An 18894-nucleotide genomic window follows, 5' to 3' on the forward strand; every position below is an offset into this window, starting at 1 on the left:
TAAAGGGAGTTTCCCCAGGGTGTGGCTTGCACCACCCTTTGTCTTACAAGAGATGAAAGAAGGCAAGCAGAGAGCTGGGGACCTCATACCACCAAGAAAGCAGTGCCAGGAGCAGCGTGCTTCCTTTGGACTGGGGGTTCTTGCATGGAGAAGCTCCTACTTCAGGGGAAGATTGTCGGGAAGGACCTTCCTCCAGAGCCGACAGAGAGAGAGAGCCTTCCTCTGAAGCCGATGCCCAGAATTTGGACTTCTAGCTTACTAGACTGAGGAAATAAATTTCTCTTTGTTAAAGCCACCCACTTGTGGTATTTCTGCCTAGATGACTAAGACGGGCTGAGGCCACGTGCCACACGGCTCTTACTGCAAGGAGGCTGGCAGAGCTTCTCCCCAGGCTTAATCTACCACCAAGTCTCCAGGCCGGAGATTCCCCACACACACAGGAAGAGGGTTCAAGTGCTAGGCCACCAAAAGTCTTTCCACTGTAGTGTTTGTATCTTTGGCAGCTGTTGATTATCTATTTCTCACAAGTTATTCTTAGTCTGAATTTTGTGGCAATTTCAAGTATATGTGTAGTTTTTACATCCCCATGGCATCTAAAAGTGTGCGAGAATTTTGTATATGTTACCATCTTTGTGGAGTCCCTGAGTAGTGCAGAGAGTTAAGCGCTTGACTACTGGCTGAGAGGTTGGCAGTTTGAGCCTGCTCAGAGGTGCTTTGGCAGACAGGCATGGTGATCTGTTTCTGAAAGGTCACAGCCTTCAAAACCCTATGGAGTAATTCGATTCTGAACACACAGGGTGGCCACGAGTTGGAATTGAGTCAGTGGCAACTAAGGACAACACTTACCTTTGTGTTTGTGTACTGTAGTCGATGCTTGATTTGTATGTGAATTTTGAAGACCTTACCTACTCCTGCCCACCCCACCCTGGTTTGAGAACTACTGATACAGACTTTAGTCACTATTCTAAGGAATGTTAGGTTGACTCATCCATTCTAGTGTTCTGCCTCTGGTCCTGGAGCTTTGCTTTTCTGAAGTTGTTCTGAAAAGTTAGGGAGTGGATCAACTTCCCTTGAAAAACACACTGGGGATCTACATTTATGAATGAAAATGCTTCATGAACCTGGCCCTATTTTCAGACTGATAAACCTCCTTAGGTAAAAAGTTGCATAAGTTGACCACAGCGGTGGTACTTTATTGCATATGTCCTAAAACCCTCTTTCAAGTTTTATCTATTACTCTCTGCTTTGATATCCCCATAATTAGTGATGAGTTGTTTGAACCCATTGACCATTACATCCCAGCCAATCTGAGCGTAATACCTGAGACTAAGAGAAGGTGAGTGTTGGTTCGGGTCCATTAATATGCCTGGGATTATAGTTCTGGTCTGACACTCAGTACTCTTGCACGTTTGGGCAAGTTTTAGCCCTTCTCAGTCTGTATCTTTTTGCCCACCTACCTCACGGGGTACCTGTGAGATAGAAAGGAGACAATTCATAAAATCACCCACTGTGTCTCCCTCCTCAAATAACTTGTTTGTTCAAGAATTTAACTTAATGTTCTTATTTGTTTTAGTAGGTGGCAAGTGGGAGAAACCATCAGAAATTTTGGAAATCAAGGGACAGAATTGGGAAGAACAAGTGAATAGTCTGCCGGAAGTTTTCAGAAAAGCTGGCTTTGTTATCGAAGCTTTCACCAGACTGCCGTACCTGTGTGAAGGCGACATGTACAATGACTACTATGTTCTGGATGATGCTGTCTTTGTTCTCAAACCAGTATAAACACATGGAGTCCGAAGTCTTCAGAGTCCGCCCCAAGAATATACCCTCCAGAAGAGGGTCTATGTTCACGATTATGTGAAGGGGAGGGCCTTTGGGGACTGCCATTCTAAGTATCATGTAGGAATTTAAAAAGCCAAAATACTAATTATTTCTTTGTAGTGTGTAAAAGGAATGTTTTTAAAAAAACAAAAACCCAACTCTTTGAAGATTTTTATCAGCTCTTTACTCAGCAATGCAGGTCACACTCCAATTATGATGGAAGATATTTTTTATACTTAATTGCAGTAGGGACTCATTCCCAGACAAAGCAATAGTCATGACTTCACATGGAACCAGCACATGGATTGTGTTCAGCAAAATGAAGACTGGCAATAAAGCTGTCCATTCAGTTCCAAACATTGGTTATGAGGTATTGCCACTGATACTCTTCCATGTTTAGAAATTCTTTCTCTCTGTCGTTATTCAAGAAACTGTTTTTAATCATGCTAATAAACTTTTTCTGAGATGACTTTGGCATCATGTTTGAGTTAATACAAGGCTCCCCTAGCATTTTCAGTTGCTTGGGCTTCAGGAGTGTCCAAATAGTAGCAGATAACTTGAATACTGGGGTCAGGCGTTTCCTTGCTCCGAGCCCCTGATAGATCCATGGAAAGTCCCCATCAAGGCACCGCACACAAGTGCTCATTGCCCGGTGAAGCTTGGGAGAAGAAGGCTTCAGACAGGGGGAATTATTGCAAAATGTGAACACTGAGGCAGTCTGGACACCCTAAAAAGAACAACCCTATTCAGATCTAGTACTTCAGGTTCCACCCACATTCCCCAATTCGTGTTGCTTTGAGAAATGCAAGCCACTGGGTTCTGACTTCGTGATAGCTTATGTCCTACACACTCAGAACTTTCTTTTTCTGGACAATCTCAGGTTCTCCGAATTGAAACATTCCGTTGTGTCTGCCAACAAAATGCAGCCTAAAAATGTTTTAATTCAACTTCTTACTCTGCACTTGTATACCTCTTTCCTAGAACTTGGCTCTTCCCGAGATCCTTAACTGAGTTTACCATTTGCCAAGAACACGGTTTGATGAAGACCATGTCAGACTCATGCATTCTAGAATCCGTGAGTGCCTCCAGCCAGATACCCAGAAATGTTGCAATGAGAGGAACTCATTAGCAAGATCAATAACCATTATGGATATTCCAAAGAGCAGAGCACTTAAATCCCGAATCTGAAATCTCAGTAATAACAGAGACACCGATTCGAGATTGTGGTTATTAACAATATGTTATTCTCACAACTTTATTTCTTTTCTTCATCCAGGTGTTTCATTAAAGTGTTCTCATTTATATGCTCTTGGAAGTCATCAACACGTTTACTGCAACACCTGGGTATAAAGGAGAATTAAAGCCGCGAGAAGAATTTATTATTCACTAGGAACAGCATTTCCACGTCCTCACACCAATATCTTCCACTGTTATTGTGTAGTCATGATAAGAGTTGGGTTAATGTGATTTATGCAAAATTGTTATTGGTGTGTTCTAATGCTTTTTTTCAGGAATTCAAATAAGTGAAGTGCAAATACTTAGCACCCTAGATTGTAAAAATAGAACGAGGAAATGAGTAAACTTAATGTAGTTCTTGTACAGTTGAGTTTTGCTTCTTTATAAAGCTGTCTGTTGTAATCAGGGGTTGCATTTAGACTGTCGAATGAGAGTGATGGATGTTCAAAGAGGCAGGTTGCCCCAATGTGTCTCCTAAATTTCAAATTGAAAATGAATTTGATGGTGGATTTAAGAAAAACAAAACCACTCATACTTTACCCAGAAATGCAGAGAAAGCACATCTATGAATTTCAGAGATAAAAATGGTTTCTCCAGAAAATCTGAGGTCCTCTGAAGGCCAGCTTAGTAAAAGGGCCATTTTATGGTGAAAATGAAATGAGCAGATCTACTCCCATTTCATTTCTGGTCTTGAAAAGCTTGATGGTATGTCAATATTCCACTAGATGGCAGTGTTGCTTACTGAGTGTCAATGGCTTTTCTTCCCCCTAAATGGAATCATGTTTATTTTTTCCAAAGTGCAATAAAGCTGCCTTCTTGTCTGCACCATTCCTTGTGTAAGTGCTTCGTATCAAGTTGAGATTGTGCTGGAGAACAGCTCTATTTGTGGTCAAAATAAGCTAACCAGTTGACCTCAGAGGTCACGGAGAAAAGAAATATAAGCCGCACCTGTGATTCATAGCTCCTTGCACCTGCAGTTGTAAACCCCTTGGGTGCTTAGAATGCTTATTTCATAAAAGTGAAGGAACGAAGGTACGATACCCTTAGTCATTTCTCCCTTTTGCAGAGCAGTTAAGAGCAATACGGTATTTTCTGCCATTCTATGGGACATGTTAGGAGCCCTGGTGGTGCAGTGGTTAAGTGCTTGGCTGTTAACCGAAAGATTGGCAGTTCGAACCCACCAGCCTCTTTGCAGAAGATGGAGAAGTCGGCTTCCGTAAGAGTAACTAAAAGCCAAGCCAGATCTGTTGCTATCAAGTCAATTCTGACTCATGGTGACCCTGTAGGACAGAGTAGAACTGCCCCATAGCATTTTCAAGCCAACTGCTGTATCTTTCTCCCTCAGAGCAGCTGGTGGGTTTGAACTGCCAACCTTTTGGTTAGCAGCTAAGTGCTTTAACCACTAGGCCACCAGGGCCTTGGAAGCCCTACAGGGCAGCTCTACTGTGTCCTATAGTGTTGCTGTCAACTTGATGGCAATAGGTTTGGTTTTTTGGTGTTTTAATGAAGCACGATGCAAAACATGAGAATTGGCACCACTTGGTTACCGTTAAGGTCTACCATCAACCTTTTTCTCTAAAAAACTACAGCATATTCGGGCTTCCAGTAGCTAACGTGATCCACCAGGTTTGCAGATGCCTAAGTATCCAAAGGAGCCCTGGTGGCACAGTGATTAAGAGCTTGGCTGTTAACCAAAAGGTTGGCAGTTCAAATCCACCAGCTGCTCCTTAGAAACCTCATGGGACAGTTATACTCTGTTCCGTAAGGTCACTATGAGTTGGAATAGATGGTAATGGGTAATCATCCAGAGGAGTCCCTGGATGGCGGTTCGAACCCACCTAGAGGCACCTGAAAAAACAGGCCTGGCGATCTGTTTCCGAAAGGTCACAACCTTGAAATCCCTGCAGAGTATAGTTCTACTCTGCACACATGGGGTCACCATGAGCCGGAATCGACTCGACGGCAACTAATAACAAGAAGTATCGAAAAATGACCTTCTATCCAACGGACCCATATTACAGCTGGAAAACTGCACTGAATTAGGGTGGTTCTTGCTGAGTTGTACTGTCTAGGAATCCACTGAGCATAAAATCGGGCCCATCATTGATTCACCCCAATCAGGATGCTCACATACTTAACCTCTTCTCAAAGACACAACATCATAGATTGGCAGAAGGGAGTTCACACTGTACCCATGCTAAGAAACATTTGTGATCTAGATGAAAAAAATGCACCCAGAATCATTAAGGAAATATTACTGCAATATAAAATTGAACAGCCTGCCTTTTTGCAACTAGCAGATGATAAGACAGTCAATAGCGAGGTAACAGTGAATAGCACAGTAATGACAGAGGAATTTCACATATATCACAGCTATCCGCACAGGCAGTTGATCATGCTTTGCTGCTTTTATCAGTTTTTCTAACTGTGTTCTTTGTCTTCTGTGTAGGAATTGATTCTAACTTATCACTTGTTTTTAAGAATTAATTTTGAAAATAAAGTTTATTTTGGAGTAATTTTAGATCTATAGGAATCTTGCAAAGATAGTACAGAGAACTCCTTGATATTCTGTGCCCGCTACTATCTACCATCCGTTGCCGTCGAGTCGATTCTAGTCATAGCGACCCTATAGGACACAATAGAGCTGCCCCACAGGGTTTCCAGGGAGCAGCCGGTGGGTTCCAACCGCCGACATTTTGGTTAGCAGCCTGAGTTCTTAACCCCTGCCCCACCAGAGCTCTATCCTTTACCTAGTTGCCCATAGTGTTAACGTCTTACATAACCATGGTGTGTTTGTCAAAACTAAACATTGATAACGTTGTTATTAACTAAACTCCAGACTTTATTGGGGTTTAGTTTTTTCCACTAATGATCTTTTTTTTCTGTTCCACAAACCAGTTCAGGATACCACATTGCATTTTGTTGCCTGCATTTTAAATCATTAATCTTCACTAAAATATAGTACCATCATTTGTTTTTATGTACAACTTGTACAGCATTGGGCTTCGTTTACTAGTAAATTGTGCCTTGTAGCTTGCTATGCTTGTTGGTATCACTGAGATGGAGTCAGTTTTCACTGATATGAAAATACTTCTTTGTAGTATGGAATTGTATATTTTTGAAGAATTAGGAGAATATTATTACATAATTAGTACTTATGATTTCCTTTTGTATTTTGGAGTCAGGACGCTGTATTTTCATGAATTAAATAATGACAAGTTTTCCTTACAAAAGCACTTTAAAATTTCTTTCAATACATGTAAAATGAAAAATAAAGATCCCACCCTTCTCCAAAAAATATCATGTAAAATTGGGATGTCTTATACTTCTGGAAAATAACTAAGAACAAATTGTTGATAGGTGTCATCCAGTCAGTTCTGACTCAGAGACCGTTATATACAATAGAACAAAACACTGCCTGGTCCTGCACCATCCTCACAGTCGTTGCTATGCTTGAGCCCATCATTGCAGCCACCGTGTCAATCCATCTCGTCGACGGTCTTCCTCTTTTTCGCTGACCCTCTACCTTACTAAGCATGATGTTCTCCAGGGACTGGTCCCTCCTGATAACATGTCCAACGTACGTTTCACCATCCTCCCTTCTATGCCCAAATGTTGTTTTCTTATATCCAGTTTAGGAGTCAACACAGGATATTGATTTTAAATGCCTTTGAATCCTGAACTCTTCTTCAAATGGTAGAGTTGAGGTGGTTGAGGATACGTTGACAATCTTCTTTATATTCAGCAAGAACAAAACGGCTTTTCCTCTACTTGATTTTGCCACCTCCATTTTATTATCTATTACTTATAAGGTGGCTGTGGCTGTGATCATAAACTCCGACTGGTTTTTTCATTACAAGTGACATGTTCATTGCATAAAAGGTAGAAAATACAGACAGGCAAAAAGCAGAAAATGAAAATAACCTTTACTCAGCCCATAATTCCATGAGCACCACTATTACTGACCAAAGAGTCTAAACATCCATTATAAAAATGGAACATCTTAAAAATCTTTACTATGGATAGTTCCAAGCACATAAAAAAGAAAGGAAGGTAATAATAAACCCTCCTTGTCCGGCTTCAACACTTATCAACACGTGACCAATCTTGTTTCATCCACACTTCTGCCACTCCTTGGTCTCCACTAGCTCCAAGCAAATCCCAGACATATTTCATTTTTGTAAATATATATCCATAAGCGTTAAGGACTCTTAAAAGATAGGCACATTACAATTATCACACCTAAAAAACCTAACCGTTGAATAGCCAGTGACCACATTTCTCCAACTGTCTTATAATTTTTTAAAAATTGTGGTGTACATATATGTGAGAGCCCTGATGGCAGTGGTTAAGAGCTATGGCTGCTAACCAAAAGGTCAGCAGTGTGAATCCACCAGCCGCTCCTTGGAAACCCTATGGGGCATTTCTACCCTGTCGTATAGGGTCACTATAAGTCGGAATTGATTTGATGGCAACAGGGTGTACATTATATATATATATATATACACACACACACACACACACACCTTGTTGCCATCAAATCGATTCTGGCTCATATATATATACCTATGTTTATATATAGATATAAAACGTTTGCCATTTCCACATTTTTATTTTTTATTGTGCTTTAGGTAAAAGTTTACAGCTCGAGTTAATTTCTCATACAAAAACTTATACATGTTTTGTGACAGCTGCAATCCCCACAATGTGACAGCACACTCCCCCTTTCCACCCTGGGTTCCCTGTGTCCATTCAACCAGTTCCTGTCTCTTCTCATCTTCTCATTCTGCCTCGGACAGGAGCTGTCCATCTGGTCTCCTGTGTTGGATTGAACTAAGAAAAATAACACTCACGTGTGTTATTTTTTGTTTTATGGTCCCGTCTAATCTTTGTCTGAAGAGTGGGCTTTGGGAATGGTTTCAGTTCTGGGCTAACAGAACATCTGGGGGCATAGTTTCAGGGGTTCCTCCAGTCTCTGTCAGATCATTAAGTCTGGTCTTTTTATGTGAATTTGAGCTCTGCTCCACACTTTTCTCCCCATCTGTCCAAGACTGTCTATTGTGTTCCCTGTCAGGGCGGTCATTGGTGGTAGCTGGGTACCACCTAGTTCTTCTGGTCTCAGGCCAGTGGAGTCTCTGGTTTATTTGGTCCTTTAGTCTCATGGGCTAATATTTTCCTCCTGTCTCTAGTATTATTCATTCTCCTTTGCTCCAAGTGGGATGGGACCAATTGATGCATCTTAGATGGCCACTGGAAAGCTTTTAAGACCCCAGACACCACTCACCAAAGTGGGATGCAGAACATTTTCTTAATAAACTTTGTTATGCCAGTTGACCTAGATGTCCCCGAAACCATGGCCTCCAGGGCCCGGCCTCAGCTACTCTGCTACCTCAAAGTGTTTGGATGTAAAAATATGCAATGCTTCATGAATGTGTGTGCCATCCTTGTGCAGGGGCCATGCTTATCTTCTCTGTATCCTTCCAATTTTAGTACACACTCTGCCACAGTGAGCACCATTTCCACATTCTTTACATGTACTGTTCAGTGACATTAATTACTTTTATCTTATTCAACCATTCCCACTATCCATTTCCAAATTTTTCCATCACCCTGAACAGAAGCTCAGCGCTCCCTCAACGACTCCCTCTTTCTCCCTCCCTCACTGGTAAAATTTGGTCCCTATATATTTGCATATTCTAGATAGTTCACATAAGTGGGATCATACAATATTTGTCCTTTTGTGACTGACTTCACTCAGCAATTTTTTTTAATAGTTTGAAACCGGATCCAAATAAGGTTCCTAGATTGCAGTTGGTTGCTGTGTCTTTCGCGCTTTTTATTCTCACTGCCTGGCTGCTGGATCCCAAAGAGGCGAGAGGGGGTGAGTTTTTGTCTGCGTCTGGCACGCTTCGAGCCTAGTGAAGAAGCCTCAGGCGGAACGGTGACCCCTACCGCTCCCTGTGCTTCAGTTTCCCCAGTGGCCGCCGCAGGGAAGGCCAGGTCGCGGAGCTGGAGGCAGGTGCTGGCGCCCGAGCCAGCGGTGGGTGGGGGCGCCCGGGCTGTGTTCCTGCCTCCTCGCCCCGCGCGCTGCGCCCGGCTCGTTGCGGCGGACCCGGCACCACAGGTGAGGCGCGCGCGGGTGCAAAGCGCAGGGGACACGGGCCGGCGCAGCTCAGCTTTCTGGGGCGCGGCCTTGGGGCTCGCCGCTGGGCCTCCCCAGGGAAGCGAGAGGCACAAACTCTGTATGAAGGTGGGGGTAGCAGCAGAGAGAGGTAGGATAGTGGGCGGAGGGTGGATACCCTCGTGGGGTGCTCGTGGGGGCGTCCTGGCGCGCGGGGTTTGGGAGGGCTGATGAGACTTTGAGGAAACGGATCCGGACCTACTTAGTAACAACCATGACGACAACTTTGTAATAATAATAAAAGCAATAGCAAAAATATAGCATCCGTGATGATAATAATAATAATAGCTACTATTCATTGCGTTCTTACGCGTGCCAGCGCTGGGCACAGTTCTTTATGTGTTTTACACATAAGTAAAGTAGTTTTTTGCGGGGGAGGGTACCTACCTCAGCTGTTGGCGAGGAAGAAACAGGAAAACGCAAGTAAAGCAAACAGGACTGAGGAAACATTGGATAGATTTCCCCAGCCCCCAGTGCCGTCGATTTAGCAGCTCTAAAAACATTTACACAGTTTTTTGAGGAGAGCCCTACCGCCATGCCCATTGTACAGAGAAGGAAAAGCAAGCCCAGAGAGGTTAAGGAATTTGCCCAACAGCACACAGTGGACCAAGCTGGGGCTCCTAGGAGAGAGGACAGGAGGGGTCCCGTTGACATCTGGAGTTCTAGGAGCCGGGCTGCTGAGCAGAGGGGCTGGAGAACAAAACCTGTAGCGGCTTGGAATCATTTAGGTCTGGGTTTGCCACCTGGCTCTGCCGCTTATTAGCTGTGTGACCTTGGACAGGTCACTTGACCTCTTAGTACCCATTTCCTCATCTGTGAAACAGAGACAATGGTAATATCTGCCTCAAAGTTTCTGCCCAAAGGAAGTGAGACAATGCATGTAAAGTGGCATATACTTAAAGTCAAAAAGCCGGTTGCTGTGGAGTTCACCCTAACTCCTGGCGACCCCATGTGTATCAGAGTAGGACTGAGCTCATAGGGTTTTCAAGGGTTTTCAGTGGCTGAGTTTTTCCGAAGTAGATAGATCACCAGGCCTTTTTTTCTGAGGCACCTCCGGGTGGACTCAAACCTCCAGTTTTTCTCTTAGCAGCTGCGTGTGTTAACCATTTGCATCACCCCGGAACTCCAGCGTATACTTTGTTCCCATTAAATGGTAGCTGTGATTAGGATTACCAGGGAGTCAGGCAGCCTGCTTTGGAACCTGCCATCTGCTTGCTGTGTGACTCTCCATGTCCACTCTACTCAACTGTGAAGTGAAGGAAAGTCAGCCTTCAGGGCTGATGGGAAAAGCAGAGAAAAGGGAGGGTCTGGCATGATGGTGGGCACAACGAAGATGCTCAGTGACACCGGTTTCTTCCTCTCTCTCCTTTCTTCCCTCCTCTTCTGGTTGAATCCAGAGCCTTCCATTTTGCTAATAAGAAACCTGAAGCCCAGAGAGAGGGAGGGGGATGCCAGCACCCAGAGACTCATAGGGGCAGAGCTCAGGCCTCCAGACCTCTCGGCCAGAAAGTTGTCACGCTCTTGACTTCTGCAGCCCTTGGGAGCAGGACCATTCCTCCATCAAACGTTTAACATAAAACCCAAATCCACTTAAATCAACCTGGTATTCTGCAAGCCAGACAAGTTAGCCTATTTTGCATTGACAGTAATGAAAATGGTGTCTTTTGTTTTTTGGTGGAAAATCTCCAAGTAAATATCTTTATGTGCATACGTATGTGTCAGTGATGTTGTTAGGTGCTGTCGAGTAGGTTCTGACTCATAGTGACCCTATGCATAGCAGAACGAAACACTGCCTGGGCCCGCATCATCCCCACAATCGTTGCTATGTTTGAGCCCATTGTTGTAGCCACTGTGTCGTTCCATCTCGTTGAGGGTCTTCCTCTTTTTTTGCTGACTCTCTACCTTACCAAGCATGATGTCCTTCCCCCCCAGGGACAGGTCCCTCCTGATAACCTGTCCAAAGTACATGAGACTTCATCTAGCCATCCTTGCTTCTAAGATACAGACCTTAAATGGTGTTGCTTTACAAACAATAAAACTTCATGTAATTGAGAATTGTTGGGATGTGTATGGGATGGGATGTACCAGCATCGAGGGAGCCTCCCGGCAAGTTTTATAGAAGATGAAATGTCTCTCATCCACCGAGTAACCAGCTCATCTAGGTTTGCTTGGGACTTTCTGTGTCCCAAGTTCTGTGTCCCTCAGTCCCAGGCAACGCGGACTGTTTAGTCACCCGACTGATTGATTCGAACTCTCATGGTTTCTTTGGAAACCATGTTCACTTCAGGCCTCTGCTACTGGTTCTTGCCCCTGGCCTCATGTTGGAATCTCCTGGGGCCAGTGTCTGAGTCCTACCACAGCTCAATTAATTGGGCATCCCCGAATGTTTTAAAGGCCTCTCAGGTGCGGTTTGTGATTGGCTATTAACCTCAAGGTTGGTGGTTTGAACCCACCCAGAGGTTTCATGGAACAGGCCTGGTGATCAGCTTCTATAAAGGTTAAACCCATTGCCACTGAGTCGATTCCGACTCATAGTGACCCTATAGGATAGAGTAGAACTGCCCCATAGGAATTTAAAAGCTGTAATCTTTATGGGAGCAGACTGCCACATCTTTCTGCCATGGAGCAGCTGGTTGGTTCCAACTGCCGACCTTTTGGTTAGCAGCTAAGTGCTAACCTGCACCACCAGGGCGCCTTCTGTAAAGATTACAGCCAAGAAAACCCTATGAAGGACTTCTCTGTAGCGTGGGTTGCCAAGAGTCAGAATCAACTTGATGGCAACGGGTTTGCTTTTTTTTGGTTTTCAGGCGCTTCTGGAGTACATGGATAGTGCAAACTATTAACGCGCTGGGCTACTAACCATAAAGGTTGGCAGTTCGAGTCCACCGAGAGGTACCTTGGAAGAAAGGTCATTGAAAAACTTCCTAAAAATCAGCCATTGAAAACCGTATGGAGCACAGTTCTATTCTGATACCTGTGGGGTCACTGTGAGTCAGAACAGTTGTCAGATGCTTTTATGTGCAGCCAGGGCTGAGAACCATGAAGCTGTGTGAGCTGCTTCCTTTACCATTGCTTCACATTGATTCGTTCCTGTTAAAACCCCTGCTGAAAATTTGCATTTCCACCCCGGATATACTGAATCAGAATCCACATTTTAACAAGATCCCCCAGGTGATTATGTATGATACATTTTGAGAACCACTGCTATAGGGTTGCCATAAGTAGGAATCGAATTGGTCCCTAACCAGCAGCATTAGTGTTGCCTGGGGACTTGTTAGAAATGCAAATTCTCAGCAGGGGTTTGAACCAGAAGGAACTGGTTCCAAGCCCTGTCCCACACCGACAGCCTGCACAGTGAGGGAAAGAAGAGACCCCTGGGCTGCCAGGTTCAATATGTAGACCTTTTGTGGTGGTGGTTGCCGTTTTCATTTTAGGCTCCACCAAAGGAGTCCTTGGCTGCTTGATTTCCACCAGTCTGCAGGGGTGAGCCTTTTGGAGGGGAAGAGGTGGGGCCCATGGAGAAAGCTATCAACCCCCAAACCACCACGGCCCAACCCAGTCTTTTCAGTCCTTTTGGCCAGTCTCCTAAGAGAGTGACCCCGCACTGGCGATGGCTGGGGTTTCACTGGAACTAAGGCATTCTGTCCAGCAGAAAGCAGGGCGTTTGTTTCAGTAATCGTAAACCTCTCCGTAGAGTTAACAGGGAGACTGTAGCAATAAGCACAAAGAGGCCGCATTGTCTGTGAAACCGGAGAATTGTGAACAAGGCCAATGCCCCGGGCCAGCTGACCAAAGGGAAGGGAAGAAAAAGGGCCGAAGTTTCCCCAAAGCCAAAGACCTAAACCCAGGAAGAGCTATCATCGTCGTCTAACAAGCCAGCTTGGGGTGGGGCTGGAGGGGCTCAGTGCATCTACAGAGCACTCCGGGATCTGGGTTTGCTCCAAACCTGTTAGAATGGGTGGCTCTTTGTGTCTGGAGGCTTCAGATTTTCAGTTTGTTTTTGCCCTGGCAGTAAAATGAGCAGAGCTGTATCCAAAGTTGGTTGTGGGATTTCCCCTGGGAGAAAAAGAATCTATTTGCATAACGAGTTAGACAATACTAGGGAGATCCATGTTTAAGAATGCTGGGACCCCCCCATAAAATAATTTCCAGAAACCAAACAAGTGCATTATGGGGTTCCCTTCAAGTTCCTGTTAATACCGAAAGAGGGTGATATCAGGTAACGGGTGTGGGTCTGCTAAAACAGCAAAGCATAATTGCCAGTCATCATCTGACTTGACCCACCAGCACCTTTTGACCTGGCTGATGGGTCCCTCCTCCCTTTCCTCCACTTAACCCCAAGAACACCACCAAAAACCAAACTCATTGCTGTCGAGTTTATTCCAACTCATGGCAACCCCAAGTGTTACAGAGTAGAACTGCTCTCTAGGGTTTTCTCAGCTGTAGTCTTTATTGAAGTAGCCCTGGTGGCTCAGTGGTTAAGTGCTCGGCTGCTATCTGAAAGGTCGACAGTTCAAACCCACCAGCCTCTCTGAGGGAGAAAGATGTGACAGTTGACTTCTGTAAAGGTTACAGACTTGAAAACTCTATAGGGAAGTTCTGCCCTGTCCTGTGGGGTTGCTATGAGTCAGAATCGACTAGATGGCAACTTTTTTTTTTTTTTAATCTTTACTGAAGCAGATTGCCAGGCTTTTCTTCTATGGCGCCACTGGGTGGATTCAACCACCAGCCTTTGGGTTAGTAGAGAAGTGCAAACTGTTTGTGCCATCCAGGGACCTCTAAGGACACACCACTGGCTTCTGGTTTTCCTTCTAGCCCACCGGCCACTCCTTCTGCTTCCCTTTCCTGATGCCAACTTATCCACCCAGCCTCTTTTATTAAAAACGATCTCTTATTTTCCTGTATCTTTAAAAAAAAAACTGCTACGGAAAATTTCAAACACATACAAAAGAAGACATAGAAGTGTAATGAACACCCATGTACCCAACACCCAGCTTCAGTAATTGTCAACCCATAGCCAGTCTTGTTTCATTTATCCCCCCATCCATTTACACCCTCCTGTATTATTTTGTGGAAACCCTGGTGGCGTAATGGTTAAGAGCTACAGCTGCTAACCAAAAGGTTGGCAGTTCAAATCCACCAGTCACTCCTTGGAAACGATATGGGGCAGTTTTACTCTGTCCTGTACGGTCGCTATGAGTTGGAACCAACTCGACGGCAATGGTTTTGGTTTTTTTAGGGGGTATTATTTTGAAGAAAATCCCAAGCATCACATCATTTCTTCTGTAAAAACGTAGATAAATATGTAGTTCTAAAACAGGGGTCGTCAAACTTTTTCTGTAAAGGGCTAGACAGTGAATCTTTTCAGCTTTCTGGGCCACACGGCCTATGGCGCAGCTACTCAGTGCTGCTATCGTAGCACAAAAGCAGTCATGGACGCTATGTGAATGAATGGGTGTTGATGTGTTCTAATAAAACTTCATGTACACTAAAATTCAAATTTCATTTATGAAATTTTCGCGTGTCATAAAATATTACTCTTCGGATTCTTTCAACCATTTTAAAATGTAAAAACCATTTTAGCTTGTGAGTCACACAGTAACAGGCAGTGGTTCTATTTGGCTTGTGGGCAGGGATGGATTGCCCAATAAGCAGGGTATGGACGGGCTTACTTGTGCTTACTTACTAATCTTGTAGTACACAATTTCACCTGTTTTTCATATCAAAGATGTACTGAAACCCGCATGAAATGGTGCACCACAGATTAGTAAGTAAACACAGTTAAGCCCATGTATACCTTGGTTACTGTAAGCCTGTGCATGCCTTGCTTACTGGTTAATCTGCCTTGCTTGTGGGTCATAGCTCGCCGACCACTCCCCTAAAAGATAAAGACTTCTTTAAAAATATTGCCACAATTCCATTATGAAACTTTAAAACATTAATAATAATTCTTTAAAGTCATCAAATTTTTAACCCACCAAACCCACCGCTATCGTTTGGATTCGACTCATAGTGACCCTATAGGACAGAGTAGAACTGCTCCACAGGATTTCTGTCATGGATTGAATTGTATTCCCTCAAAATATGTGTCAGTTTGGTTAGGCCAAGATTCCCAGTATTGTGTGGCTGTCCTCCATTTTGTGACTGTTAATTTTATGTTAAAGAGGATTAGGGTGGGATTGTAACACCCTTACTAAGACCACATCCCCAATCCAGTATAAAGGGTGTTTCCCTGGGGTGTGGCCTGTACCACCTTTTATCTCACAAGAGATAAAAGGCAAGGGAAGCAAGAAGAGAGTGGGGACCTCATACCACCAGGAAAGCAGGCAATCAAGATGGATTGTTAATTGCTGGTGATTGGAATGTGAACTCATAGTGACCCTATGGAATCGACTCAATGGCAGTGGGGTTTTTTTGAATGTGAAAGTTGGAAACAAAGAAGGATTGGCAGTTGGAAAATATGGCCTTGGTGATAGAAATGACACCGGAGATAGCATCATAGAATTTTGCAAGACCAATGACTTATTCATCGCAAGTACCTTTTTTCAACAACGTAAACAGCGACTATACATGTGGGCCTCACCAGATGGAATATGTAAGAATCAAATTGACTATGTCTGTGGAGGGAGATAATGGAGAAGCTCAATATCACTCAGAACAAGGCCAGGGGCCAACTGTGCAACAGGTCATCAATTGCTCATATGCAAATACAAGCTGAAGCTGAAAAAAATTGGAACAAGCCCATGAGAGCCAAAATACAGCCTTGAGTATATTCCACCTGAATTTAGAGACCATCACAAAAATAGATTTGACACATTGAACACTAATGACTGAAGACCAGACGAGTTGTGGGATGACAGGAAGGACATCACAACATGAAGAAAGCAAAAGGTCAGTAAAAAGACAGGAAAGAAAAGGCCAAAATGGATGTCAGAAGAGACTCTGAAACTTGCTCTTGAATGTCGAGAAAGCTAAAGTGAACAGAAGGAATGATGAAGTAAAAGAGCTGAACATAAGATTTCAAAGGGCAGCTCCAGAAGACAAAGTATTATAATGACATGTGCAAAGACCTGGAGTTAAAAGCCGAAAAGGAAGAACACACTCAGCATTTCTCAAGCTGAAAAAACTGAAGAAAAAACTCAAGCCTTCAGTTGCGGTATTGAAGGATTTTATGGGGAGAATATTGAACGACTTAGGAAGCATCAAAAGAAGATGGAAGGAATACTCAGAGTCTCTGTATCAAAAAGAATTGGTGGATGTTCAACCATTTCAGGAGGTACCGTATGAACAGAAACCGATGGTACTGAAGGAGGAAGTCCAGGCTGCACTGAAGCCATTGGTGAAAAACAAGGCTCCAGGAATTGATGGAATACCAATTGAGATGTTTCAGTAAATGGATGCAACACTGGAAGTGTTCACTTGTCTATGCCAAGAAATTTGGGAGACAGCTTCCTGGCCATCTGACTGGACAAGATCCATATTTGTGCCCATTCCAAAGAAAGGTGATTCAACAGAATGTGGAAATTATTAAACAATATCATTTATATCACATGCAAGTAAAATTTTGCTGAAGATCATTCAAAAGCGGTTGCAGCAATATATCAATAGGGAACTACCAGAAATTCAAGCCCGATTCAGAAGAGAACATGGAACGAGGAATATCATTGCTGATGTGAGAGGGATCTTGGCTGAAAGCAGAGAATACCAGAAAGATGTTCACCTGTGTTTTATTGACTATGCAAAGGCATTCGACTGTGGATCATAACAAATTATAGATAACATTTCGAAGAATAAGAATTCCAGAACACTTAAGTGTGCTTGTGAGGAACCTGTACATAGACCAAGAAGCAGTCTTTTGAACAGAACAAGGGGATACTGTGTGATTAAAGTCAGGAAGGGTGTGCTTCAGGGTTCTGTCCTTTCACCATACTTATTCAATCTGTATGGTGAGCAAATAATCAGAAGAAGAATGCGGCATCAGTGTTGGAGGAAGACTCATTAACGACCTCACATACTTTGGACATGTTATCAGGAGGGACCGGTCCCTGGAGAAGGACAGAATGCTTGGTAAAGTAGAAGGTCAGTGAAAAAGAGGAAGACCCTCAGCAAAATGGATTGACACAGTGGCTGCAACCATGGGCTCGAGCATAACATGGACTATGAGGCAGTGTTTCATTTGGTTGTACGTAGGGTTGCCATGAGTCAGAACTGACTTGATGGCACCTAACAACAACTACAACAAGGCTTATTTGAGTAAACCAAATAAGGCCCTTATACTACAATTGGTTGATAGATCTCTTCAGTTGTTTTCTTTTAATTTCATAGGGTTTTTTTCCCCCCTGTCTCTCTCCAGTACATTTTTTGAAGAAGCCAGGTTGTTCTTAAGAGTTTGTTTTTCATGATCTTGATTTTGCTGGCTGCATCTGTTCTATCCAGCGTCTTAAAAATGTAGTGCCCTGGGTCTCGGTCCTTAAAACTCACCTAGTTTCACCCTGTACTGATTTTCTTGGTTATTTCATCTAGCATACGGGTTTAAATATATCCTGAGTGCTATATGAGTCGGAATTGACTCGAGGGCACTGGTTTTTTTTATATATATATCTATATATCCATCTCTCTCCAGTTTGGATCTCTCCCCTATACTGCAGACCCAAATATCAAACTGCTTTCTCACTATCTCTGCTCTGATGTTTATTTAATAGGCACCTCGAACTTAGCATGTACAAAACTGAGCTCTGGGGCTTCTCCCTGAAATCTGTATCTCCCATGTTTCTCCTCATCTCCCATCGTTCTAGGTGATCAGGCCCAAGTCCTTGGAGTCATCTATGATTTCTATCTCCTTTTTATTCCCCACATCTCCAACCACTTCTCACCACTATTTATGGTCTGAGGCCAAGGTATTATCTCTTACCTAGATTGGTCATTCTGCTTCAGCCAATGCCCCCTTCAAGGTATTTTCAACCCAGCAATCAGTGAAATTGGTACAGTTAAAATAAAAGTTAAAGCATGCCACTCTTTTGCTCAAAATCCTTTGGTGGCTCCCCTTTCCCTCCAAGTAAAAATTAAATCCTTACAATGGCCTTAAAGGCCCTACTCGCTTTGGCTCCGTACCTCTCCCACATCATCTCGTACTGCTCTCTCTGCACTTGCCCTGCTCCCACCATACTGGTCTTCTTGTGATTTATTGAACATTCATACTACTCTCCTCTTTCTGGAACATTCTTTCCCCAGATATTCCCATGATTCATTCCTTCACTTCCTCAGGTCTCTACTTAAATGTCATCGTGCCAGGTCTTCCCTGACTACCCTGTCTGCAACAGTACCCACTCCCTTCTGTGACTCTCTTTTTCCTGCCCTGCTTTATTTTTACTAATATTAACTTATTTTATCCTCCTATTCTATGATGCAGGTATGATTATTAATTGAAGCACAGAGAGACTAAGTAACTTGCCCAATGTCACATAGCTAGTATAAGTAGCAGAGAGATGGAATTCAAACCAGGTAGTCTGACTCCATAAACCAAACCACTTGCCATTGAGTTAAATCAGACTCACGGTGACACCGTTTGTGTCGGAGTAGAACTGTGCCACATAGGGTTTTCAGTGGCTGTGATCTTTCGGAAGTAGATCATCAGGTTTTTCTTCTGGGATCCCTCTAGG

At 43.6% G+C, this 18894-nt stretch overlaps 2 protein-coding genes and 1 non-coding gene across 6 annotated transcripts in view; 2 read left to right on the forward strand and 1 right to left on the reverse strand.

The window, feature by feature from the left end:
• The window catches only part of METTL9 (methyltransferase 9, His-X-His N1(pi)-histidine), a 52310-nt gene extending 48431 nt beyond the window's left edge, over positions 1–3879 (forward strand). For 3 of the 4 annotated variants that reach the window (XM_023558831.2, XM_064295692.1, XM_064295690.1), the window contains exon 5: positions 1574–3879. In XM_023558831.2, the coding sequence (XP_023414599.1) occupies positions 1574–1779 (206 nt within the window). In that variant the 3' untranslated portion in view covers positions 1780–3879. The remainder of the gene's footprint in view (positions 1–1573) is intronic. The other variant, XM_064295691.1, reaches the window with a different exon arrangement.
• A 4528-nt stretch (positions 3880–8407) lies between these two features.
• The window catches only part of OTOA (otoancorin), an 87521-nt gene continuing 77034 nt past the window's right edge, over positions 8408–18894 (forward strand). The window contains exons 1-2 of the mRNA XM_023558998.2: positions 8408–8459; positions 9024–9304. Of these exons, the coding sequence (XP_023414766.1) occupies positions 8408–8459; positions 9024–9304 (333 nt within the window). The remainder of the gene's footprint in view (positions 8460–9023; positions 9305–18894) is intronic.
• LOC111753061 (U6 spliceosomal RNA) lies at positions 8462–8566 on the reverse strand. Its single transcript, XR_002787918.1, has one exon. It is a non-coding gene; the product is annotated as a U6 spliceosomal RNA (small nuclear RNA).

Source organism: Loxodonta africana, chromosome 12, assembly GCF_030014295.1.
Source record: "Loxodonta africana isolate mLoxAfr1 chromosome 12, mLoxAfr1.hap2, whole genome shotgun sequence".
In the NCBI taxonomy this organism is placed as follows: Eukaryota; Metazoa; Chordata; class Mammalia; order Proboscidea; family Elephantidae; genus Loxodonta; species Loxodonta africana.